Source organism: Anomaloglossus baeobatrachus, chromosome 5, assembly GCF_048569485.1.
Source record: "Anomaloglossus baeobatrachus isolate aAnoBae1 chromosome 5, aAnoBae1.hap1, whole genome shotgun sequence".
Taxonomy (NCBI): domain Eukaryota; kingdom Metazoa; phylum Chordata; class Amphibia; order Anura; family Aromobatidae; genus Anomaloglossus; species Anomaloglossus baeobatrachus.
In genome coordinates this window covers 560,114,276-560,135,835 of record NC_134357.1, presented here as the reverse complement: position 1 = coordinate 560,135,835, position 21,560 = coordinate 560,114,276, and the positions used below count along the sequence as shown (strand labels likewise).

Genomic DNA, 21,560 nt, shown 5'->3' with positions numbered 1-21,560 from the left:
CGCAAAATTTCCTACATTTTCACAAATAAACGCAAAAAATATTGGCCTAAATTTACCACTGACATGAAGTACAATATGTCACGAAAAAACAATGTCAGAATCGCCAGGATCCGTTGAAGCGTTCCAGAGTTATAACCTGTCAAAGTGACACTGGTCAGAATTGCAAAAAATGGCCCGGTCATTAGGGTGTTTTAGTGGCCGGGGGTGAAGGGGTTAAGGCCCAGGGCACCATGACGGATCTTTCCGTCCATGGTCGGGAAGGGGTTAAAGTGCTTTACACGCTGCGACATCGCTAGCGATCTCGTTAGAGAAGTGACACGCCAGATCACAGATAAGATTTGCCGAGATCGCACATAGGTCATTTTTGTAGCGCCAGGCACATGTGCTATCTCAGCAGATCGCATCTGCGATCTGGCGTGTTACATCACTAATGGGATGGCTAGCGATGTCACAGCGTGTAAAGCACCCTTAACACTGAAGTCTGACAACCTCGAAAACCGCACCAAACAGAAGGCAGATACGAGACAGAAAATCCAAGGACTCAGGGAACTTTGCGACAGAGACAGGATCCATCTAAAATTAACACAAGCAGAAAAGACCAAGCGAGGGGAAGGTATAGATATAGATAGCCGCTGCGACAGTGTGATTGGGCAGACTAAATTAATAAATGGAAACATCTGCAAGAGGAAAAAGACTGAAACAAGCACAAGTCATGAAACACCAGGACAGAGACTGGACCTGGAAGCCGACCACACCACAGTTTATTTGGGTGGAAATTTAGATTTGTACATTGTAAGTTGTTTGGGGTTATTTTTATTCTCACTGTAATCCCATTACTGTTCCTGAATTGGTTTTGGAGATAATGGACATCCATGAAAATAATGCATTCCCCCAATGCGACTTGTGTGTGATAACAAATACAGTAGCTTTTGGTCTGTTTTTTTTTACTCTTTAAGAGTATATCCCATATAACATTTATTTCAATTTGCAGGCCTGTAATGCAATATAAGCAACTTATTAAAGACAGAAATCTACTGTGAATATGATGTGGAAAGAAGTCGACTACAGTAAAAGTTTTGTCAACTCAGTCTTGCTTTATACCCCAAAAGCTCTGTCTTAATCTAATATATAAAGTTGAGTGTGTGTGTGTGTGTGTGTATGTATGTATCTGTCGCGGGCGGAGGAGGGGACGCTGCGCTCTCCCACTGCTCGGGTCCGGCTGCTGCTGCTGCTGCTCGGTGGTGACTCGAGCGGTGGGCCGGATCCCGGGGACTCGAGCGGCGTTCCTCGCCCGTGAGTGAAAAGGGGAGTTGATTGTGGGGATTTGATATTGTCTGTGACGCCACCCACGGTTGTGGTGAAGTTGTGACACCACCGCTGCGCTGGACGGGGATCCCGGGAGCGGTGACAGGGAGCAGCTTTGATGTTAGTTCTCCCCTCCGTGGGTAGGGGGTTGGTTGTCCCGGGGCCCGGTGATGGGGTAAGGATGGATGGTAGGCGGGTTACGGGGCCTGGTGAGGTGCAGGGTCGCGGGGGCAGCGCTGTGCCGCACGGCACGGTGGTACTCACTCAGCCAATGATGAGGACACAGTTCTCGGTAAAACACACGGCTGGATGGACAGGTCCCACAGACGGCTGCAGTGTTGATTCTCCCGGCAGGTTGATGGTGACTGCCTTTCCCTGTACCTGTGTTGTGTAACGGTTCCAATGGGTTCCCACCGGTAAACCGCTCCCCAGCTTGGATGGGTGCTGGAGGAGCCCCTTTTGCCTGCAGGCTCTGGCCCTGGGAACTTTAGCCTTGGCGGTAACTGTGTTTCCCTCTCTCGGTTGGACGGTTGCCTTCTGTCGGGACTTGGCTGCTGGAAAACCCAGGAGGTTCCCTTCGCTAACGGATTTGGCAAATTCACGGCGACTTCTAGCCTTGCCGGGGTCCGTAAGCCCCTGCCGGATGGTGCTGACTTCTTTGTGTACCGGTCCGGTACCGCCGGGCCACCGCCTGTCCACGGTCCTTACGGTAAACTCCAATAGGCCACTCCTGCAGACGGTCACCACCGTCTGCCAACCTTGCTGATCCGTCCGGGCCACACACCCGGACCAACTTCAGGCTGCTTAACTGCCACTTTACTTCCTCTCTCTTTCAACTCCCAAACTCTATCTCTCTCCACTCCTCAACTCATCTGCCTGCTCTTCCCGCCTCCAGGACTGCGAACACCTCGGTGGGCGGGGCCAACCACCTGACCCACCCCCTGGTGTGGACATCAGCCCCTGGAGGAAGGCAACAAGGGTTTTGTCTGACTTAGGTGTGCCTGACCGGGAGTGTGGGGTGTGTTGGTGTTGTTCTCTGTGGCCCCTGGCTTGTCCAGGGCGCCACATTCCCCCTTAGTTAAATGCAGACCGTCCGCGGGCTGCCCGTCCATCACCGGTTTTATTTTTACAAACTGAAAAATAAGAAAACCGGTAAACATATTACAAATATAATAACATCTTCCCACATCGGGAGGTACTCTTACTTAAACGTTGCAAATGATTACGGCTTCCGCTCTCTCCCACCCAAGCAACCTGGCCCTGATGCTGCTCCTAAGTAAACAGGCAGCACCCCTTGACCCCAGTCCAGCACAAGTTGCCCGAGCGGGTTCTGTCCTTTTCAGGGGACCCATGTCCATGGGGAACCCCTGAAACCCCCAGAGGATCGCCACCGGTTCCGGTAGTGGCTGGGCCCCAGCCTGCTCCACTGCGGGCCCTTCCTCCAATCTGCCTCTCCGGAGGCGGCAACGGTGGAAGCCATAAAACATAATTATTTACATGCTATTAAGTTTGTGGTTGCCTTGCTAGTTCTCAGGCTTGTCCATAAGGAGTCCCTTATGCAAAAACTTGTAAGCAGTCCCCACGGGGACAACGGTGCCGGCAACGACCGGTTTCAATCAGGCTGACAATCAGGTAACATCTCATCAATTATTTACTGATCATTCTTTTAACGGTACTTTTAACACATGTGGTCCCAACGGGGGACAATTGCAACGGTACTCCGCTGCCATCACTCGGATTCTTCGGCATCGGTCGGGGGAGGGGGCGCGGTACACACTCGGGCCTCTTGGCTGCCCCTCAGCTTTGCATCCAACGCAAACCACCCCCTCTCCCCGCAGTGCCAGGTGTATTGCACCAGGTCTCCTGGCATCAGGTTGCGGCCTGGGTGCTCCTCCGGCAGGTGGGCATTAACATCTCGCCGGGCTATAAAGACTTCGGCCTCCAGGCCCGGTTCACAGATGAAACCATAGCCCCGGCGGACATCAAACCGCCTCACCTGCCCTTCATACAGGGGGCCCCGGATACGGAAGGTCGCTTGACGGAGGCTCTCTTTCTCCCGGATCGTACGGGCCACCAACTCCGCCTTCTTTCTCTCTCTGTCCGCGATCTCCGGGCCCAGCGGTGTCGGATCCCTGTCCCAAAACGGAGCTGCTGCGAGCTCCGGCGCACGGGTCGGGCCCCGCGAGACCTTCTGGACACTGCCCACCACAGGCAATCTGGGTGGAAGGTCCCGCGGTGATTTGGCCTGGGGTGCTGCCCTGCAGCGGCAACCCGGCGCAACCTCAGCCGAGGTGTGGGGGATGGGCACAGGGGTCCTCTTCCGCCGGGCCTCCTGCACGGAGCGGCCTGTCGGCTCCGGCTCGGGAAGTTTTTCGGGGGATGCCTCCGGCTCAGGCTTCTGCACCTTCCAGGGTAGCACTTCCGGTCGGTCACGGGCTCTGGCTACAGGTCGATCCGCCGGGGCGGACATGCAGGGTACCGCTACCGGTTGCGGGGGTAGCGGGCCTAGTGGCGGGGCCGCGGCGGCCAGTACGGGTAGCGGGAGAGGTAGCAAGGTGAGCGGGCGTGGACCGGGTCCCTCGGCCTCGATGACCGACCCACTAGGGGTACAGGGGCATGGGTCACTCACCCTCCCTTCCGAAGCTCCCTCTTCCTCGCGTCTCTGCACGGTCGCTACGACCTCCGCCATGTCGGCCTCCCACTCCTCCAGGAGGAGCTGCATCTTGACCTGCAGCCGTTGTTGGAGCTGTGCGGTCCGGATCTCCACCCACGCCGTGGTTCCAGGCGCGGGGGCTACGGTGCTACGGGACGGCATGAACATCTTTCTGGCGGCCTCTTCCAGGAACCAGCACAAGATGGCCGCAGGGTCCTGGCGTCCCTGCTTTTATAGCCGCGGGCTACATGCGGCCAGACGCCATCAGTCCCCCTTAGTCTCTTTCCGGCTCCTCCTCTACAGGGCTGGGGTTTTGGCCTTCGCACCTCCACTGCTCGAGGAGACGCTCGAGCGGGAATCTCTCGCCAAAGATGGCGGCTTCTCAAATTTTCCGGCCGGACACCTCCGGCGGTAACAAGGCGCACCTCTACCAAATGGCAGAGCGGTAAGATCCTGTTCGTGACGCCAAGTTCTCGCGGGCGGAGGAGGGGACGCTGCGCTCTCCCACTGCTCGGGTCCGGCTGCTGCTGCTGCTGCTCGGTGGTGGCTCGAGCGGTGAGCTGGATCCCGGGGACTCGAGCGGCGTTCCTCGCCCGTGAGTGAAAAGGGGAGTTGATTGTGGGGATTTGATATTGTCCATGATGCCATCCACGGTTTTGGTGAAGTTGTGACACCACCGCTGCTCTGGACGGGCATCCCGGGAGCGGTGACAGGGAGCAGCTTTGATGTTAGTTCTCCCCTCTGTGGGTAGGGGGTTGGTAGTCCCGGGGCCCGGTGATGGGGTAAGGATGGATGGCAGGCGGGTTACGGGGCCTGGTGAGGTGCAGGGTCGCGGGGGCAGCGCTGTGCCGCACGGCACGGTGGTACTCACTCAGCCAATGATGAGGACACAGTTCTCGGTAAAACACACGGCTGGATGGACAGGTCCCACAGACGGCTGCGGTGTTGATTCTCCCGGCAGGTTGATGGTGACTGCCTTTCCCTACACCTGTGTTGTGTAACGGTTCCAATGGGATCCCACCGGTAACCCGCTCCCCAGCTTGGATGGGTGCTGGAGGAGCCCCTTTTGCCCGCAGGCTCTGGCCCTGGGAACTTTAGCCTTGGCGGTGACTGTGTTTCCCTCTCTCGGTTGGACGGCTGCCTTCTGTCGGGACTTGACTGCTGGGAAACCCAGGAGGTTCCCTTCGCTAACGGATTTGGCAAATTCACGGCGACTCCTAGCCTTGCCGGGGTCCGTAAGCCCCTGCCGGATGGTGCTGACTTCTCTTTGTGTACCGGTCCGGTACTGCCGGGCCACCGCCCGTCCACGGTCCTTACGGTAAACTCCAATAGGCCACTCCTGCAGACGGTCACCAACTTCCAACCTTGCTGATCCGTCCGGGCCACACACCCGGACCAACTTCAGGCTGCTTAACTGCCACTTCACTTCCTCTCTCTTTAAACTCCCAAACTCTATCTCTCTCCACTCCTCAACTCATCTGCCTGCTCTTCCCGCCTCCAGGACCCAGGACTGCGAACACCTCGGTGGGCAGGGCCAACCGCCTGGCCCACCCCCTGGTGTGGACATCAGCCCCTGGAGGAAGGCAACAAGGGTTTTGTCTGACTTAGGTGTGCCTGACCGGGAGTGTGGGGTGTGTTGGTGTTGTTCTCTGTGGCCCCTGGCTTGTCCAGGGCGCCACATATCTATGTGGGTGTGCATGTGTGTGTGTATGTGTGTGTGTATGTGTGTGTGTATGTGGGTGTATATGTGGGTGTATATGTGGGTGTATATGTGTGTGTGTGTGTGTGTGTGTGTGTGTATGTGGGTATGTATGTCCATGTATGTGTGTATGTATGTGTGTGTATATGTGGATGGGTCTGTGTGTGTGTGTTTGTATATGTGGGTATGTATGTGTGTGTGTGTGTGTGTGTGTGTGTGTGTATATGTGGGTATGTATGTCCATGTATGTGTGTATGTATATGTGTGTATATGTGGATGGGTCTGTGTGTGTGTGTTTGTATATGTGGGTATGTATGTGTGTGTGTGTGTGTGTATGTCCGCTAAAGGAATTCGCACCGTCGCATTTCCAATCAGGAAATTTTGCACAGACGCCTCATGTGACTCAGGGAACATAATAAACTATGATTTGAGGGGAAAATTTAACCCCGCGCTTTATAGTCATTCACCTGCTTACATTAAATTAATATCAATGGAGCTGGGAGCTACATGTCATTAATAGGGGCGGTGATTGGTTGCTATAGGCAAAGAAGTACATTTTTAGTATAAGAAGCTTATGTGAGAGGTAATATGATATCGGTAGAGACAGAGATACACAGAGACAGACACACAGGGACACACATAGACACACACAGCGAGACAGAGACACACAGAGACAGACACACAGAGACACAGACACACAAAGACAGAGACTAAAGCCCGCTACACACGCTTCAATATATCTCACAATCTGTCGTTGGGGTCAAGTTGTAAGTGACGCACATCCGGCATCGTTTGTGAGGTGTCTGCGTGTGACATCTACGTGCGATCTGGATTGAACGCAAAACCGTTGATCGCAAACACATCGTATCTTTCTCTAGAATTGAGCGTTTTGTTGTATGAACCTAGTCAATTGTAACGTGTGACATCCCTCATACGATTTTGGTGTCTGATGCTATGTGCGCAGGTGTGCGCTCTGCACCGCAGCTTAAAAAAGGTCCGCTTCAGAGCGCAGCTGAAAAGCTGCGTTCTGAAGCGCCTCACAATGTCTGTCATTCACTAATCTCTGTCAGTCGGTCACTATCTCTGTCCCTCATTCTCTGTCCATGTCAGTCTATCCCCCTCTCTCATATACTCACCGATCCCCGATCCCCGGCGCTGCACGGCGTTCACACTGCTCCAGCGGCTTTTACTGTTTTGAAAAACCCGGCCGCCCATTAAACAATCTCGTATTCCCTGCTTTCCTTGCCCACCGGCGCCTATGATTGGTTACAGTGAGACACGCCCCCACGCTGAGTGACAGGTGTCACACTGCACCCAATCACAGCAGCCGGTGGGCGTGTCTATACTGTGTAGTGAAATAAATAATTAAATAATTAAAAAAAACGGCGTGCGGTCCCCCCAATTTTAAAACCAGCCAGATAAAGCCATACGGCTGAAGGCTGGTATTCTCAGGATGGGGAGCTCCACGTTATGGGGAGCCCCCCAGCCTAACAATATCAGCCAACAGCCGCCCAGAATTTCCGCATACATTATAAGCGACAGTTCTGGGACAGTACCCGGCTCTTCCCGATTTGCCCTGGTGCGTTGGCAAATCGGGGTAATAAGGAGTTATTGGCAGCCCATAGCTGCCAATAAGTCCTAGATTAATCATGTCAGGCGTCTATGAGACACCTTCCATGATTAATCTGTAAATTACAGTAAATAAACACACACACGCCCGAAAAAATCCTTTATTAGAAATAAAAAACACAAACATATACCCTGGTTAACCACTTTAATCAGCCCCAAAAAGCCCTCCATGTCCGGCGTAATCCAGGATGCTCCAGCGTCGCATCCAGCGCTGCTGCATGGAGGTGACCGGAGCGACAGCAGACACAGCCGCTCCGGTCACCTCCACGCAGGTAATGAAGACAGCCGTGCGATCAGCTGAGCTGTCACTGAGGTTACCCGCGGCCACCGCTGGATCCAGTGACAGCGGGTAACCTCACTGACAGCTCAGCTGATCGCGCTACTCACCTCATTTGCTGTGTGGAGGTGACCGGAGCGGCGGTGTCTTCTGCAGCTCCTGTCACCTCCATGCAGCAGCGCTGGAAGCGACGCTGGAGCATCCTGGATTACGCCGGACATGGAGGGCTTTTTGGGGCTGATTAAAGTGGTTAACCAGGGTATATGTTTGTGTTTTTTATTTCTAATAAAGGATTTTTCGGGTGTGTGTGTTTATTTACTGTCACTTACAGATTAATCATGGAAGGTGTCTCATAGACGCCTGACATGATTAATCTAGGACTTATTGGCAGCTATGGGCTGCCAATAACTCCTTATTACCCCGATTTGCCAACGCACCAGGGCAAATCGGGAAGAACCGGGTACAGTCCCAGAACTGTCGCATATAATGTATGCGGCAATTCTGGGCGGCTGTTGGCTGATATTGTTAGGCTGGGGGCTCCCCATAACGTGGAGCTCCCCATCCTGAGAATACCAGCCTTCAGCCGTATGGCTTTATCTGGCTGGTTTTAAAATTGGGGGGACCGCACGCCGTTTTTTTAAATTATTTAATTATTTATTTCACTACACAGTATAGACACGCCCACCGGCTGCTGTGATTGGGTGCAGTGTGACACCTGTCACTCAGCGTGGGGGCGTGTCTCACTGTAACCAATCATAGGCGCCGGTGGGCGGGGAAAGCAGGGAATACGAGATTGTTTAATGGGCGGCCGGCTTTTTCAAAACAGTAAAAGCCGCCGGAGCAGTGTGAACGCCGTGCAGCGCCGGGGATCGGGGATTGGTGAGTATATGAGAGAGGGCTGCTAACTTCAGTCACTTAGGAGATTAGCGGTCACCGGTGAGCCCTTCACTGGTGACCGCTAATCAGGACGCGACACAGACAGAGCCGCAGCATGACAATGAAGTCGGGGGAAGTTCACCCGAGTTCATTCTGATCGTGCGGCTCTGTCTGTGTCTGCTGTCATATGCCATTCAGCTCTGCTGCATGGCTGTCTGTGTCTGCTGTCAGCGGCCATGTAGCAGAGCTGAATGGCAGATGACATAGTAAAAACGCATCCCTACACATTACACACGCTTGGCAAGTCAATAAATAAAAAAAAAAAAAAAGGTGCCCAATGCATACGTCACAGAACACATGATCTAAAGGATCGCACACAAAATTGATCAATTTAACATAGACTACTAACGCACGTGTGACAGCAAATGAATGACCTACGTGCAATCTCATAAGATCCCGTATGCAACCTGGGCGTGTCACATCGCAAATGCGATTGTACAACTAATTGCAACGTGTAAAGTGGGCTTTAGACAGACACACACACAGACACACAGAAAGAGACACACACAGAGATACAGACACAGAAAGAGAGAGAGTGCAGACAGAGAGGGAGACGGACAGTCAGAGAGGGAGACAGACAGAGAGGGATACAGACAGAGAGGGAGACAGAGAGATAGGGATAGTGAGAGTGAGAAAGAGGGAGAGTGGGAGAGAGACACTTAGTTACTATCCCTAGGAACGCCAGGTACTACAGCTAGTAAGTACATAAATACATGTAAAAATTATGACTTCATCAAGAAGACCCAGCATCAATAATCCTGATGTCTTCTGCTACATCTGTGGAGAGCACATGGCTGAAAAACAAAAAAGAAATATCACAGACTTTATGCATTGAGTATACCTGGCTTATTGTCACACTTTGGGTGTGGACCCATTGCACCATGGGGCCGGGTTTACCTTGGAGAAGCGTAACTAAGTGACTACCTCATCTTCACTAGAGCATCTGATGATGAGGTTAGGCTTCTTATGGAAGTTAGCACGAGGTACAACTCCAGGGCAGTCGCCGATTATGGGGCAGATTTCCCCCCAGAGGTCAGGATTGCAGGTAGGAACTTAGGTATCAGATTGGTCAGTAGGTACAAGCTGGAAAGCAGGTACTGTCACGATGGCTAGAACAAACTGGACGACAGGTACTGGCAAGACGGCTGGTAAAGGCTGGATGGCAGGACGGCTGCTACAGACTAGACAACAGAGCCAGACTTAACAGCAGATATAGGTAGGATGGCTGGTACAGACTGGAACACAGGAGTGGGTACACTGGACAGGTACTGATTACTGTAACCCAGGTTGCCAATACAAAGGACTAGCTAAGGATAATAGGGACCTCATAGGTAGCATACATTGCTCAGGCACCTCACAATAGAAGTTACCTTAAATATCAGGTATCATACAGCCATTCGCTTGGGACCCTCATATAGGCAGGGAGTGCGTGTGCATGTGCCCTTAGCATGCTCCCTGAGATCTGCGTGGCTTACGCAGGGCCTGGGCGCAGAGACATCCTGCAAAGAACGGAGCAGAAGCTGTTGGGCAGATGGGGCGGTGAGAGTGTCAGTGAATTTACCAGGTGGAGAGCAGTAACAGTGGCGGCATTATATTACCACCCTCCTTATGCCCCCTCCTTTCTCATAGATGAAACAACTCCATACAAAATGCACGGCGGGTTGTATTGGGGCCTTGATCTAAATATCATCTCTCTGGTGACTGGTCCTACAGGTAATGTGTAACTTGAGCAATATGACCTTTATGGGTTTTACTATTGAAACCTGAGGTTTTTTGTCCTCTCGTTTCCCACTGCTTTATGACTTTATAGATCATTTAGTTTTCCTTTTCTGCCTTACTTGCTGGTTATACATTTTTACAGGGGGCTTAGTTTTGGAAATTTATAGTTCATTTATTATTAATTCAATAACACGTCTATGCATTCAGCAATCATTGATGTGTTTGTACCCTAATTTACTAATTTTCAGAATAGTCTACTGTCAGATGCCGACTCATCGGTCTTCCTTTATTCAGTGTCCTTGCCTGTATATGTCTCACCATTTCTTGTATATTACTATTATTGATACCAAATAAATATAGATTTTATTTACATTGGGCTTACATTTTTCTTTTTTTGTCCCCTCCTTTCCAGGCCTAAAAGGAATCTCTTCAGAAGAAGAGATGCATCGATGTTCTCCCTGGACTCCCTCGATCTCTCGCCAGGACCAAAACCCTTCCAATCTGTAATGCTGCCACCAGTGGGAGCCAGAGCTCTGTAGCATAATACACTACACAGAGCAATGAGAACCAGGAAGTGAATTCACAGCGTTCTCATGCATTACCTCAAAGCACAGCTGAGAAGCAGAGCTGCAGAGCATGCAAGGAATAGTCACACAGGCTGGGTCGAACACCGTACGGGCAGAAGCAGGACCGGAGGGACGAGCAAAAGCGGGGTCAAAGTCAGGCCAATGTCAGTACCGAGGAAGCAACCGAGTGGGGAAATAGGAGAGGGGACAGAGGACAGGAGGGACGATCAGGGGATGGAACACAGACAAGGGCACGGGGGCACAGGAACAGACAGATCAGGATATCACTCACAGGACCAGCAATCACAGGCAAAGCAGTGCTAAGCTTATAGCCGGCACTGGTTCACTGGAAATGCCAGCTTTTAAGGCATCCAGGGTCTGGAAGTGAGGCTCGAGAGAAGGCTCCGCCCCCTAGCCATGTGGACAGGGAGGCGAACCATGACACAATCAATCAAGAATAAGGTCCTACCTCTAACCTTCTTCATGACCATGAAGTTTTTTTTACCTCAAAGATGTCCCCCGAGCAGACAAATGAGAGAAAACTACTGGGATCCTTGAAGAAGTGTCTCAGAACCATAGGTTTGAGGAGAGACACATGGAAGGAATTGGGAATACAAAGCGAGGCAGGGATCTTCAGCTTGTAGGAGATATCGTTGATGCGACTGATTACTTCAAAGCGTCTGATGTAGAAAGGATCCAACATGTAAGATGCAATCTTCAGACGGATATATTTAGAAGAGAGCCAACCCTTATCTCAAGGATGAAAGCGTGGAGGATCCAAGTGACTCTTGTTTGCTTATTTTTCCATCCACTTGGAAGACCTCTCAAACGGATTTTTGTATTTTCCCAGGTCTTTGAACATTTATTGCAGAGAGTGTCGGACGCAGGGATGCTTGAAGTTGTTGACTCCGGGAGAGGAATTCTAAGTTGCTAACCATAAATAACAAAAAATGGAGATTTCACATTGGCTTCGCTGACATAAATATTGTAGTAAAATTCCATCCAAGGTAATAGCTTGACCCAATCGTTATGGTGCGCATTCGTGAAATACCACAATAACATTGTCAGGATCTGATTAACCTACTCCACCTGATCTTTGGACTGAGGGTGGTAATCCAAAGAGAAATACAACGATACATCCAAATGTTTACACATACCTCTTCAGAACGTGGACGTTAACTGTCAGAAAAAATGTGTTGTGGAAAGCCGTGAAGATGAAAGATGATAAATTCTCTTGCAAGTTCAGCAGCAGAGGAAAGACCAGGCAGAGGAGCAAAGTAAGCCATCTTGGTAAAACGATTCACCACCACCCAAATGACAGAACATCTGAATTACACAGGAAGATTCATGATGAAATCCATAGTTATGTGCTTCCATAGAGTGGAAGGTACAGGAAGTGGTAGTAATAGACCATGCAGAAGCTGCTTTGGAGTTTTATTTCAAACATGACATACAGGCAGAAATTAAGTCCATGACGTCTTTGTGCAGGGATGACCAAGAATAATGCCACAAGATGAGAAGAGCTTTTATCTTCTGCCTGGCATGACAAGCGAACTTAGACAAGTGACCCTACAGTAAAGCTATCTTCCTGTCAGCCTCTACGACGAGGGTCTTTCTGGGTGAAATCAAAGGTAAACTTACCGGAGGAACAGTAAGCAACATGGAGGGCTCAATAATGTGTTGAGGCTCCTCATCTTACAAAAAGTACCTAAAAAGCGCATCCGTTTTGACGGTCTTGTCCAAAGGCCGAAAATGGAGGAAGAAGTCAAAACTGGCAAAGAACAATGAGCACCAAGCTCGTGAGGACTGCAGGTAGGCCATGTTCTTATGTTCGGTGTACAGTTAGGTCCAGAAATATTTGGACAGTGACACAATTTTTGCGAGTTGGGCTCTGCATGCCACCACATTGGATTTGAAATGAAACCTATACAACAGAATTCAAGTGCAGATTGTAACGTTTAATTTGAAGGTTTGAACAAAAATATCTGATAGAAATTGTAGGAATTGTACACATTTCTTTACAAACACTCCACATTTTAGGAGGTCAAAAGTAATTGGACAAATAAACCAAACCCAAACAAAATATTTTTATTTTCAATATTTTATTGCGAATCCTTTGGAGGCAATCACTGCCTTAAGTCTGGAACCCATGGACATCACCAAACGCTGGGTTTCCTCCTTCTTAATGCTTTGCCAGGCCTTTACAGCCGCAGCCTTCAGGTCTTGCTTGTTTGTGGGTCTTTCCGTCTTAAGTATGGATTTGAGCAAGTGAAATGCATGCTCAATTGGGTTAAGATCTGGTGATTGACTTGGCCATTGCAGAATGTTCCACTTTTTTGCACTCATGAACTCCTGGGTAGCTTTGGCTGTATGCTTGGGGTCATTGTCCATCTGTACTATGAAGCGCCGTCCGATCAACTTTGCGGCATTTGGCTGAATCTGGGCTGAAAGTATATCCCGGTACACTTCAGAATTCATCCGGCTACTCTTGTCTGCTGTTATGTCATCAATAAACACAAGTGACCCAGTGCCATTGAAAGCCATGCATGCCCATGCCATCACGTTGCCTCCACCATGTTTTACAGAGGATGTGGTGTGCCTTGGATCATGTGCCGTTCCCTTTCTTCTCCAAACTTTTTTCTTCCCATCATTCTGGTACAGGTTGATCTTTGTCTCATCTGTCCATAGAATACTTTTCCAGAACTGAGCTGGCTTCATGAGGTGTTTTTCAGCAAATTTAACTCTGGCCTGTCTATTTTTGGAATTGATGAATGGTTTGCATCTAGATGTGAACCCTTTGTATTTACTTTCATGGAGTCTTCTCTTTACTGTTGACTTAGAGACAGATACACCTACTTCACTGAGAGTGTTCTGGACTTCAGTTGATGTTGTGAACGGGTTCTTCTTCACCAAAGAAAGTATGCGGCGATCATCCACCACTGTTGTCATCCGTGGACGCCCAGGCCTTTTTGAGTTCCCAAGCTCACCAGTCAATTCCTTTTTTCTCAGAATGTACCCGACTGTTGATTTTGCTACTCCAAGCATGTGTGCTATCTCTCTGATGGATTTTTTCTTTTTTTTCAGCCTCAGGATGTTCTACTTCACCTCAATTGAGAGTTCCTTAGACCGCATGTTGTCTGGTCACAGCAACAGCTTCCAAATGCAAAACCACACACCTGTAATCAACCCCAGACCTTTTAACTACTTCATTGATTACAGGTTAACGAGGGAGACGCCTTCAGAGTTAATTGCAGCCCTTAGAGTCCCTTGTCCAATTACTTTTGGTCCCTTGAAAAAGAGGAGGCTATGCATTACAGAGCTATGATTCCTAAACCCTTTCTCCGATTTGGATGTGAAAACTCTCATATTGCAGCTGGGAGTGTGCACTTTCAGCCCATATTATATATATAATTGTATTTCTGAACATGTTTTTGTAAACAGCTAAAATAACAAAACTTGTGTCACTGTCCAAATATTTCTGGCCCTGACTGTATATGAGAACTAGATGGACTGTCCCTTCTAGTCTAGTTGGTATCGACACTCTTCCAAAGCCATCTTAATCACTAACACCTCACGGTCGCCATTCAAGTTGTTGCGTTCAGGAGCAGAGAAAGCCTTGATAAAAGAAACTGAAGATTACCATTCACCCAGTAGGAGACTTTTGCGTGAGAACTGCCCCGGCCTCAGAGTAAGAAGCATTCATTATCGTGAAGAACTTTTTTTTAGTCTCTGGCATGTGAAGTGCAGGAAACGATGAAAAGGCCTGCTTCAGGGAGATGAAGGCGCTCTTGGATTCCGGAGTCCACATCTTTGGATTAGCACCCTTGCAGATCATGGCAAAAATTGGGGTGGTTTGGGACGAAAAATGCAGTATAAATGACAATAGTAATTAGCAAATCCCAGAAACCGTTGGATAGCCTTCACACTGTCAGGAGGCAACTTCAGAACTGCCAACACCGTCTTTGGAGCCATACTCACGCAGGAATCAGAGAAAATGTAACCCAGGAAGGAAAAGAGAGGTCTTCTCGAACACACACTTCTCAAACTTGTTGTAAAAATGGTCCCCCCTAAGCCTCTGCAGGACCTGGCGAACATTCCTCCTGTGAGTGGGCAGATTGGAAGAGAACACCAGGATGTCGCTCAGGTATACCACCACGCATAAGTAAAGAAGATCACAGAAGGTGTCATTTACGAATTCTTGGCAGACTGCAGGGGCATTGCTGAGCCCAAATTGCGTTACTCAATACTTGTAATGACTATCCCTGGTATTTAAAAGTTAAAACTTCTTATGTTGAGGATACGAACTGAGTAACCTGAAATACTTAATTCAGCCATTTCACAGACCGAAATATGTAATTTAGTTGATGTAGCCTAACAAATATATTTATGAATGCTTTTGTTTCTTACTAACACACACATATCTATATATGTATATATATGTTCAGTGATTTTCCTCAATACAATATGTACATCCTGGACAACACCCAAGATGATGAGCACAAGGATGAATATCCAAAGACATTTGAATGGACTATATTTTGTCTACACCCTTTTCTTATCTAGAACTATAAAAGTTACTGTGAATAATAAACGAGAGAATTCCTTTGGCGTCTGTCATGGAAGAAAGCTCATAACCAATCTAGAGTCTGCTATCCATTCTCGTGTGCACACATGAAATTATAATCTGAAAATGGCAGTCAGACCTTAAGAGACACTTTGTAGTCTCACCTCAACAGCTGGCGCCAAACGTGGGGCATCAAAAGGGTATGCCAAGGCTATTCATTTTCGGACAAAGGAGGCTGCTCTCGAAGTAACCAAGGGTTGCCTGATGGTAGAGGCCTGATCACACTCGTTTTTTGGACCACGGTAAGCATCATATACATTGTATGTGTTGTTTTGCCTGTAGTTCGAGAAACCCTTGGAGAAAGGTGGGCAGTCGCTAGTCTGGAGAAGTAGTAGTACACTGGAGACATAACAGTGTGGCGATCACCCGCCGATGACTTAGAGAAGGACCCACACCACTGGGTGCTGGGTGTAGTTCATTAGGATCTGACTGCTCGTGTGTTATGGGGCTGCTAGAAGGAACCGGAGAAGGAGGGGGCCAGTGAGCAGAAGAAAGAAGGAGGGAGATAGAGGGGGCAGCTGCCCGCAGCCGCAGCGATGTGTAGGAATGACAGCAGTGAGTAATTAGGAATAGAGATAAGGGAACCAGCATTTTCCCCTTTTTTTATGTATCACATCCATTGCCCCATCTATATCCAGAGAAAAAGAGACACATGGAGAAGGGAAGTATAGTATCTATGTTCTGGACGCTGGAAGTGTGTCCTCTTTACACGACAAGGAGGGGGAGGAGTTCAGGTGAAGGATAGTGTTAGAATCAGCGTATTCCCCTGTGTATTAACACATGCACTGCTGTGTAGGAAGCCGGAGATAGGGAAGTGTTAAGGTATATAGTATTCGTACGTCGGACGCCAGAAGTGTGTCCTCATTACACAGCAGGGGAGGTGGGAAAAGGATTCAGATTGAAGCTGGCCAGTCCAATTAGAGCACTATGCATACTCTGTTCAAGAAGAAATTATTTTTTTTTCCTGCAGTAGCTGAAGGATTGCAAGAGGTTGTATAAATTGGTGGGTTTCATGATGAAATCCATAGTTATGTGCTTCCATAGAGTGGAAGGTACAGGGTAACTGCCCACATAAAACAATTGGTATTTTAGAAGTCCTGCAGCATTATATCTTAAAATAGAATAGAGGCAAGTAAATACATATCTTTGTACCGTGTTAGCTGATCTAAAAATCTTAAAGAACTTACCCCAATGATCTTAGAAGGTATTATATCCATTTGTGAAAGAATTAAAAAATAGATCCAACAGAGATGTGTATTATACAAAGCAAAAGTTCCAAAGCTGTTTGTCTCGGATTTCCTAGGTAGTATCCCCCTTCTGTACTGATAAGGATGGAATGTGGCCGCTCCCAAATGGTGAAGCAGGAAATTTTACAGTTAAAGATTTGAGAAATTATTAATTTGTTTTTTTATTTTTCCTGCTCATACCTAAATGATTAAATTAACTTAGCAGGGAAAATTAGATTTCTTGAGATATGCGAATTAGTGGGTTTCTTTTGTTTTTTATGGTGATTTATTTGGACGATATATTTTTATTTTTATTTTGTGTCTCTGCATACAGATTGACAGTATTTTATTAATATTTTGTTTTTTGTTTCTTTCATGGATATTGGTGTATAGTATATACAAACTATGTTATGTATCGTAAGGTCTCAAAATTCCCCAGCAATGTATATTGTTGCAGACATGGGTTATATCTAGTGTTTTGTCTTGTGTGAGTTTTATAGTAAATTATAGTAAATTATTGCCTGCTGTCTTATTTGCCTTTTAGAGAGTAGCAGCATAAAACTGAACTTTGCTAGATTGGTACACAAAAAAAAGAAAGAAAGAAAGGGGGGGTGGGGGAAGAAGTCATCTATTATATTATATTTTCCAGCAGTAGAGGGCGCAGCAGACATATTATACAAGCTCTGAAGCTGGCCCTTCCCTCGCAACAGTCATATTTACTGGATTACTATGAAACATATCTGCTAACTGAAGCAGGAAAATCTTGTCCTATATATTATTTATTTAGTATTTTCAATCATGTGAAGTATAGATGACCACTAACTGTATCATGGTCAGAGTTAAAGTTATAAGAATGATCTAATGCATATGATGTTGGTCGATTCTACACTGGATATGCAACAGTTTACACAACATTAGGTAATCAAAATTTGAACCACTCCCTACCCTCGTATCAGTACAGGAGGCAGTGATGTATTGATGCCATCTCTGGATGGGTAGAACAGAAGAGGGTAAGATGGTTAAATGTTTATGTAGGTTGTAGATCTTTCCTGTTGTCAAATGAGCTAGGTATACTAAAAATAAAGTCTAGACCTGAGCTGACGGTGATGGAGCCAGAGGAGATCATCGCACAGGTGCAGCCAACAAAGAAGCAGTGAACGGGCCTAGAGTTGAGAGTCCTTTACCAATGCACACCAGTACCATACCTCGGTGGCATCTGTCACGTCCGTGACATTTGTCACTCCTTGTGTTCTTAAGTCCCTACAGGAACAAGTGATTCAATAAGGAATGGAGTGTGAGACGCAGGGAGTCCAGCTGACTGAGGAAGGTCTGTGGATAAAGGGTGGTAAGCTTTCTCTGTCATGAGATCTCATCTCATTGATGGACCAGGTAACCTATGGACTAACATCTGTGAAAGACAGTTATCAGTGTGTGCTTTGGTGACACCAGGGTTCAGTACCCAGGTGGGTAGACTGACCCAGTGTTATAAGACACGTGCCTAAAACAATGTAAGGAAAACTGTAAAGAGTCCGCAGAAACACACCCTGCATCTTCTCTACCCATTTCAGAGACTGCAGATTGATTATAGATGTATATCATGAGCAGGTTTTATGCAAGTTTGTTGTTAAATTTCTTTCCAGGTTTGGTTAGAGGCATTCCAGTGCAGAAAACAACGTTATTGCTGAAAAACACATGATGGAGGTGGTATGTAAAAATAAATGGGTTTACAGAAGTAAAAAAGTGTATATTTTATAGAAAGGTGGAAACTGGCAAGTCGTGAACCAAATGTATGTTTTAGGAAAATAAGTGAAAATTCAGCTCACCGAGTTGCTGTGGTCCGCTGTATGTCTGGATCCGCGCACAGAAGGTTAGGCTGCCAGTCTCATATAAATCAGCCCCCTGAGTGAAGACCTTATGCTACCAGCTCTGATTTAAAATCTGGAATTGGAGAATACACCTGTTTATCACACTATTTAATCAATCATATAAAAATTGTACATGCCTGTGCTAAACCAAAAAATATCTTACATAAAGACCTGTTTAATGCGAAAAGAAAACAAAACATACATTTAAAGAATGAAAGAAAATCCAGCACAGTCCTCAAAGTGCAATTAAAATGTTTTCATTTATTTGATAAATCCGTTAAAAATGAAAGGTATACAAAGCGGTCAGCTGGGAAAATATAGGGGACATAGAGAGAGAACCCCACAGAACTACGCGTTTCGACACATAGTCTTAATCATGTTCTGAAAAGGAAGGAATGTCGGTTTCCTATAAGGTGTAACACACCCACCTTAATTACATGCACATGTCAACATTTGGAAATCCATCACACCAGACGGTCACATCGGTAAGTGCATGAAATGCGGTTTTCAGAAAAGTTAAATGGAAAACAGAAGTTGTGGAAAGTGAGAAAGGAAAAAAAGTAAAGGGAAGAAGAATCAGAGAAAGAGGAAAGAATGGAAACTGCATGTATGAAATAAAGGGAGTGATGAGTTAAGACTAAAGAATACTGTTAAAATATATCATATACAGATAAATATTTCAGGAACTGGCAGATGCATATAGTAAAAGTTAAATTTTTCTACTCAAAAAGATCTACTTTATGTGAGTGATTTATAAGAGTAATATATTACTCATAAATATTAATTGCAACTGCCAGTCTGATCCCAATCCACATATACAATATTAGTCAATAGAAAAGTATGTCCGATAAATGATAATCTTTTATCATACATATTGTAGATTGCACAATATTCCATATTTATTCCCAAATTGAACATATGTGTACAATAATGTGTACTATATTATTGTACATATATGTTCAATTTGGGAACCGAAAATTTTCCACATAGTATGTGTACAGTGAAATAGTATATATAAAAAATACAACATATATAAAAAATAAAATAACAATAAATAAACAAATAAAAAAATATAAATACAGTAACAAAAAATCTAAGATCCTGCTCAGAACCCTCAAACTCCCAGGCCTCTGGTAGAGGACCCAAGAATGAAGAAGGACAAATAACCACCCACAGGGGGTGAGAAGGAATTTTTATTTTATTTTTCAGTGATTTTCCTTAATACAAAATGTTAGCATATCTAACTTAAAGATGGCTCCTACATCCTGGACAACATCCAAGATCATGAGCACAAGGCAGAATATTCAAAGTTTGGAACAACCAGAACAACCAATCCAGTAAAGACTATGCAAATTGCTACATGCCCCTAGCCCGACCTGCGATATTTGATTGGACTATATCTTGTCTACACCCTTTTCTTATCTAGAACTATAAAAGTTACTGTGAACAATAAACGATAGAATTCCCTTGTCGTCTGTCATCGAAGAAAGCTCATAGCCGATCTAGAGTCTGTTATCTTTTCTCGTGTGCATACATGACATTAGAATCTGAAAACGGCAGTCAGACATTAAGAGACCCTTTGTAGTCTCACCTCAACACTTACATTCGTCATAAGGGCATATGCAAATCAGTATATACGCTCCTTGAAGATCACGTTTAGTGAACATTCTGGAGACTCTGAAAAGATCAAACAATTTCGGAAAGAGGGGCCTCGGATATTTATTATTGATCGTGATTTGATTGAGACCCCTGTAGTCAGTACAGGGATGGAGAGAGACATCCTTTTTCTTTATAAAGAAGAAACCAGCTCCAACCGTGGAGGAAGATTCCAGGATAACTCTCCTAGCCAGATTCTCTTTGATGTACTCGGACATGGCTTAGGTCTCTGCTTGGAACAGTGGGTGGATATGGCCTTGAGGAGGAGTGAAACCAGGAAGTAGGTCTATAGAAAAATGACACGGTCTTTGTGGAAGTGTCGCGGGTGGAGAAGGGGACGCCGCGCTCTCCCTCCGCTCGGGTCTGGCCGCTACTCTCTGTGGTGGCTCGAGCGGTGGGCCAGATCCCGGGGCCTCTAGCGGCGCTCCTCGCCTGTGAGTGAAAGGGGGTTGATTTTTTGGTGGGGGAGTTAGTGTTTGTCTGTGACACCACCCACGGTTGTGGTGATAGGGTTGACACCACCGCTGCTCTTTACGGGGATCCCGGGAGTTGTAACAGTGAGCAGCCACGTTGTTAGTTCTCCCATCCGTGGGTAGGGGGTTTGGTTGTCCCGGGGCCCGATGATTGGGTAGTGATAGACGGTAGCAGGCGGGTTGCGGGGCCTGGCGAGGTGCAGGGACGCGGGGGCAGCGCTGTGCCTCACGGCACGGTGGTACTCACTCAGCCTGAGACCTTGACACAGTTCACGGTAAAACACACGGCTGGAAAGACGGTTCCCACGGACGGCTGCTATTGCTCTTCCCCGGTAGTTAACGGTGACTGTCTCTTTTCCTGCACCTAGCACTGTTGTTGGTTCCAATGGGTTCCCACCGGTAACCCGCTCCCCGGCTTGGATATGGGCCGGAGGAGCCCCTCTTTGCCCGCAGGCGCTGGCCCTGAGAAACTGGTGCCTTGGCGGTGGCGGTGTCTCTCTCATACGGTTGGACTGTTGCCTTCACTCGGGACTTAGTTGTTTGGAAACCCAGGAGGTCCCCTTCACTGACGGATTTGGAAAATTGTACGGTGACTCCAAGCCTTGCCGGGGTCCGAAAGGCCCCTGCCAATGGTGCTGACTTCTCTTCGTGTACCGGTCCGGTACCGCCGGGCCACCGCCCGTCCACGGTCCTTTCGGCAACTCCGATAAGCCACTCCTGCAGACGGTCACCGCCGTCTGCTAACCTTGCTGTCTCGCCCGGGGCACACACCCGGACGCTGTCAGTTAGTTGCTCTTTTACTACTTCCCTTCCTCTCACTTTCACCTCCAAAACTAATCTGCTCTCTTTTCCCGCCTCCAGGACTGTGAACTCCTCGGTGGGTGGGACCAACCGCCTGGCCCACCCCCCTGGTGTGAACACCAGCCCCTGGA

The 21,560-nt window shown here is 47.5% G+C and overlaps 1 protein-coding gene across 1 annotated transcript in view; it reads right to left on the bottom strand.

The window, feature by feature from the left end:
- The window catches only part of LOC142313009 (uncharacterized), a 289,249-nt gene that overhangs the window by 239,285 nt on the left and 28,404 nt on the right, over positions 1–21,560 (bottom strand). Inside the window, exon 5 of the mRNA XM_075351996.1 lies at positions 11,290–11,464. Coding sequence (XP_075208111.1) covers positions 11,290–11,464 — 175 coding nt within the window. The remainder of the gene's footprint in view (positions 1–11,289; positions 11,465–21,560) is intronic.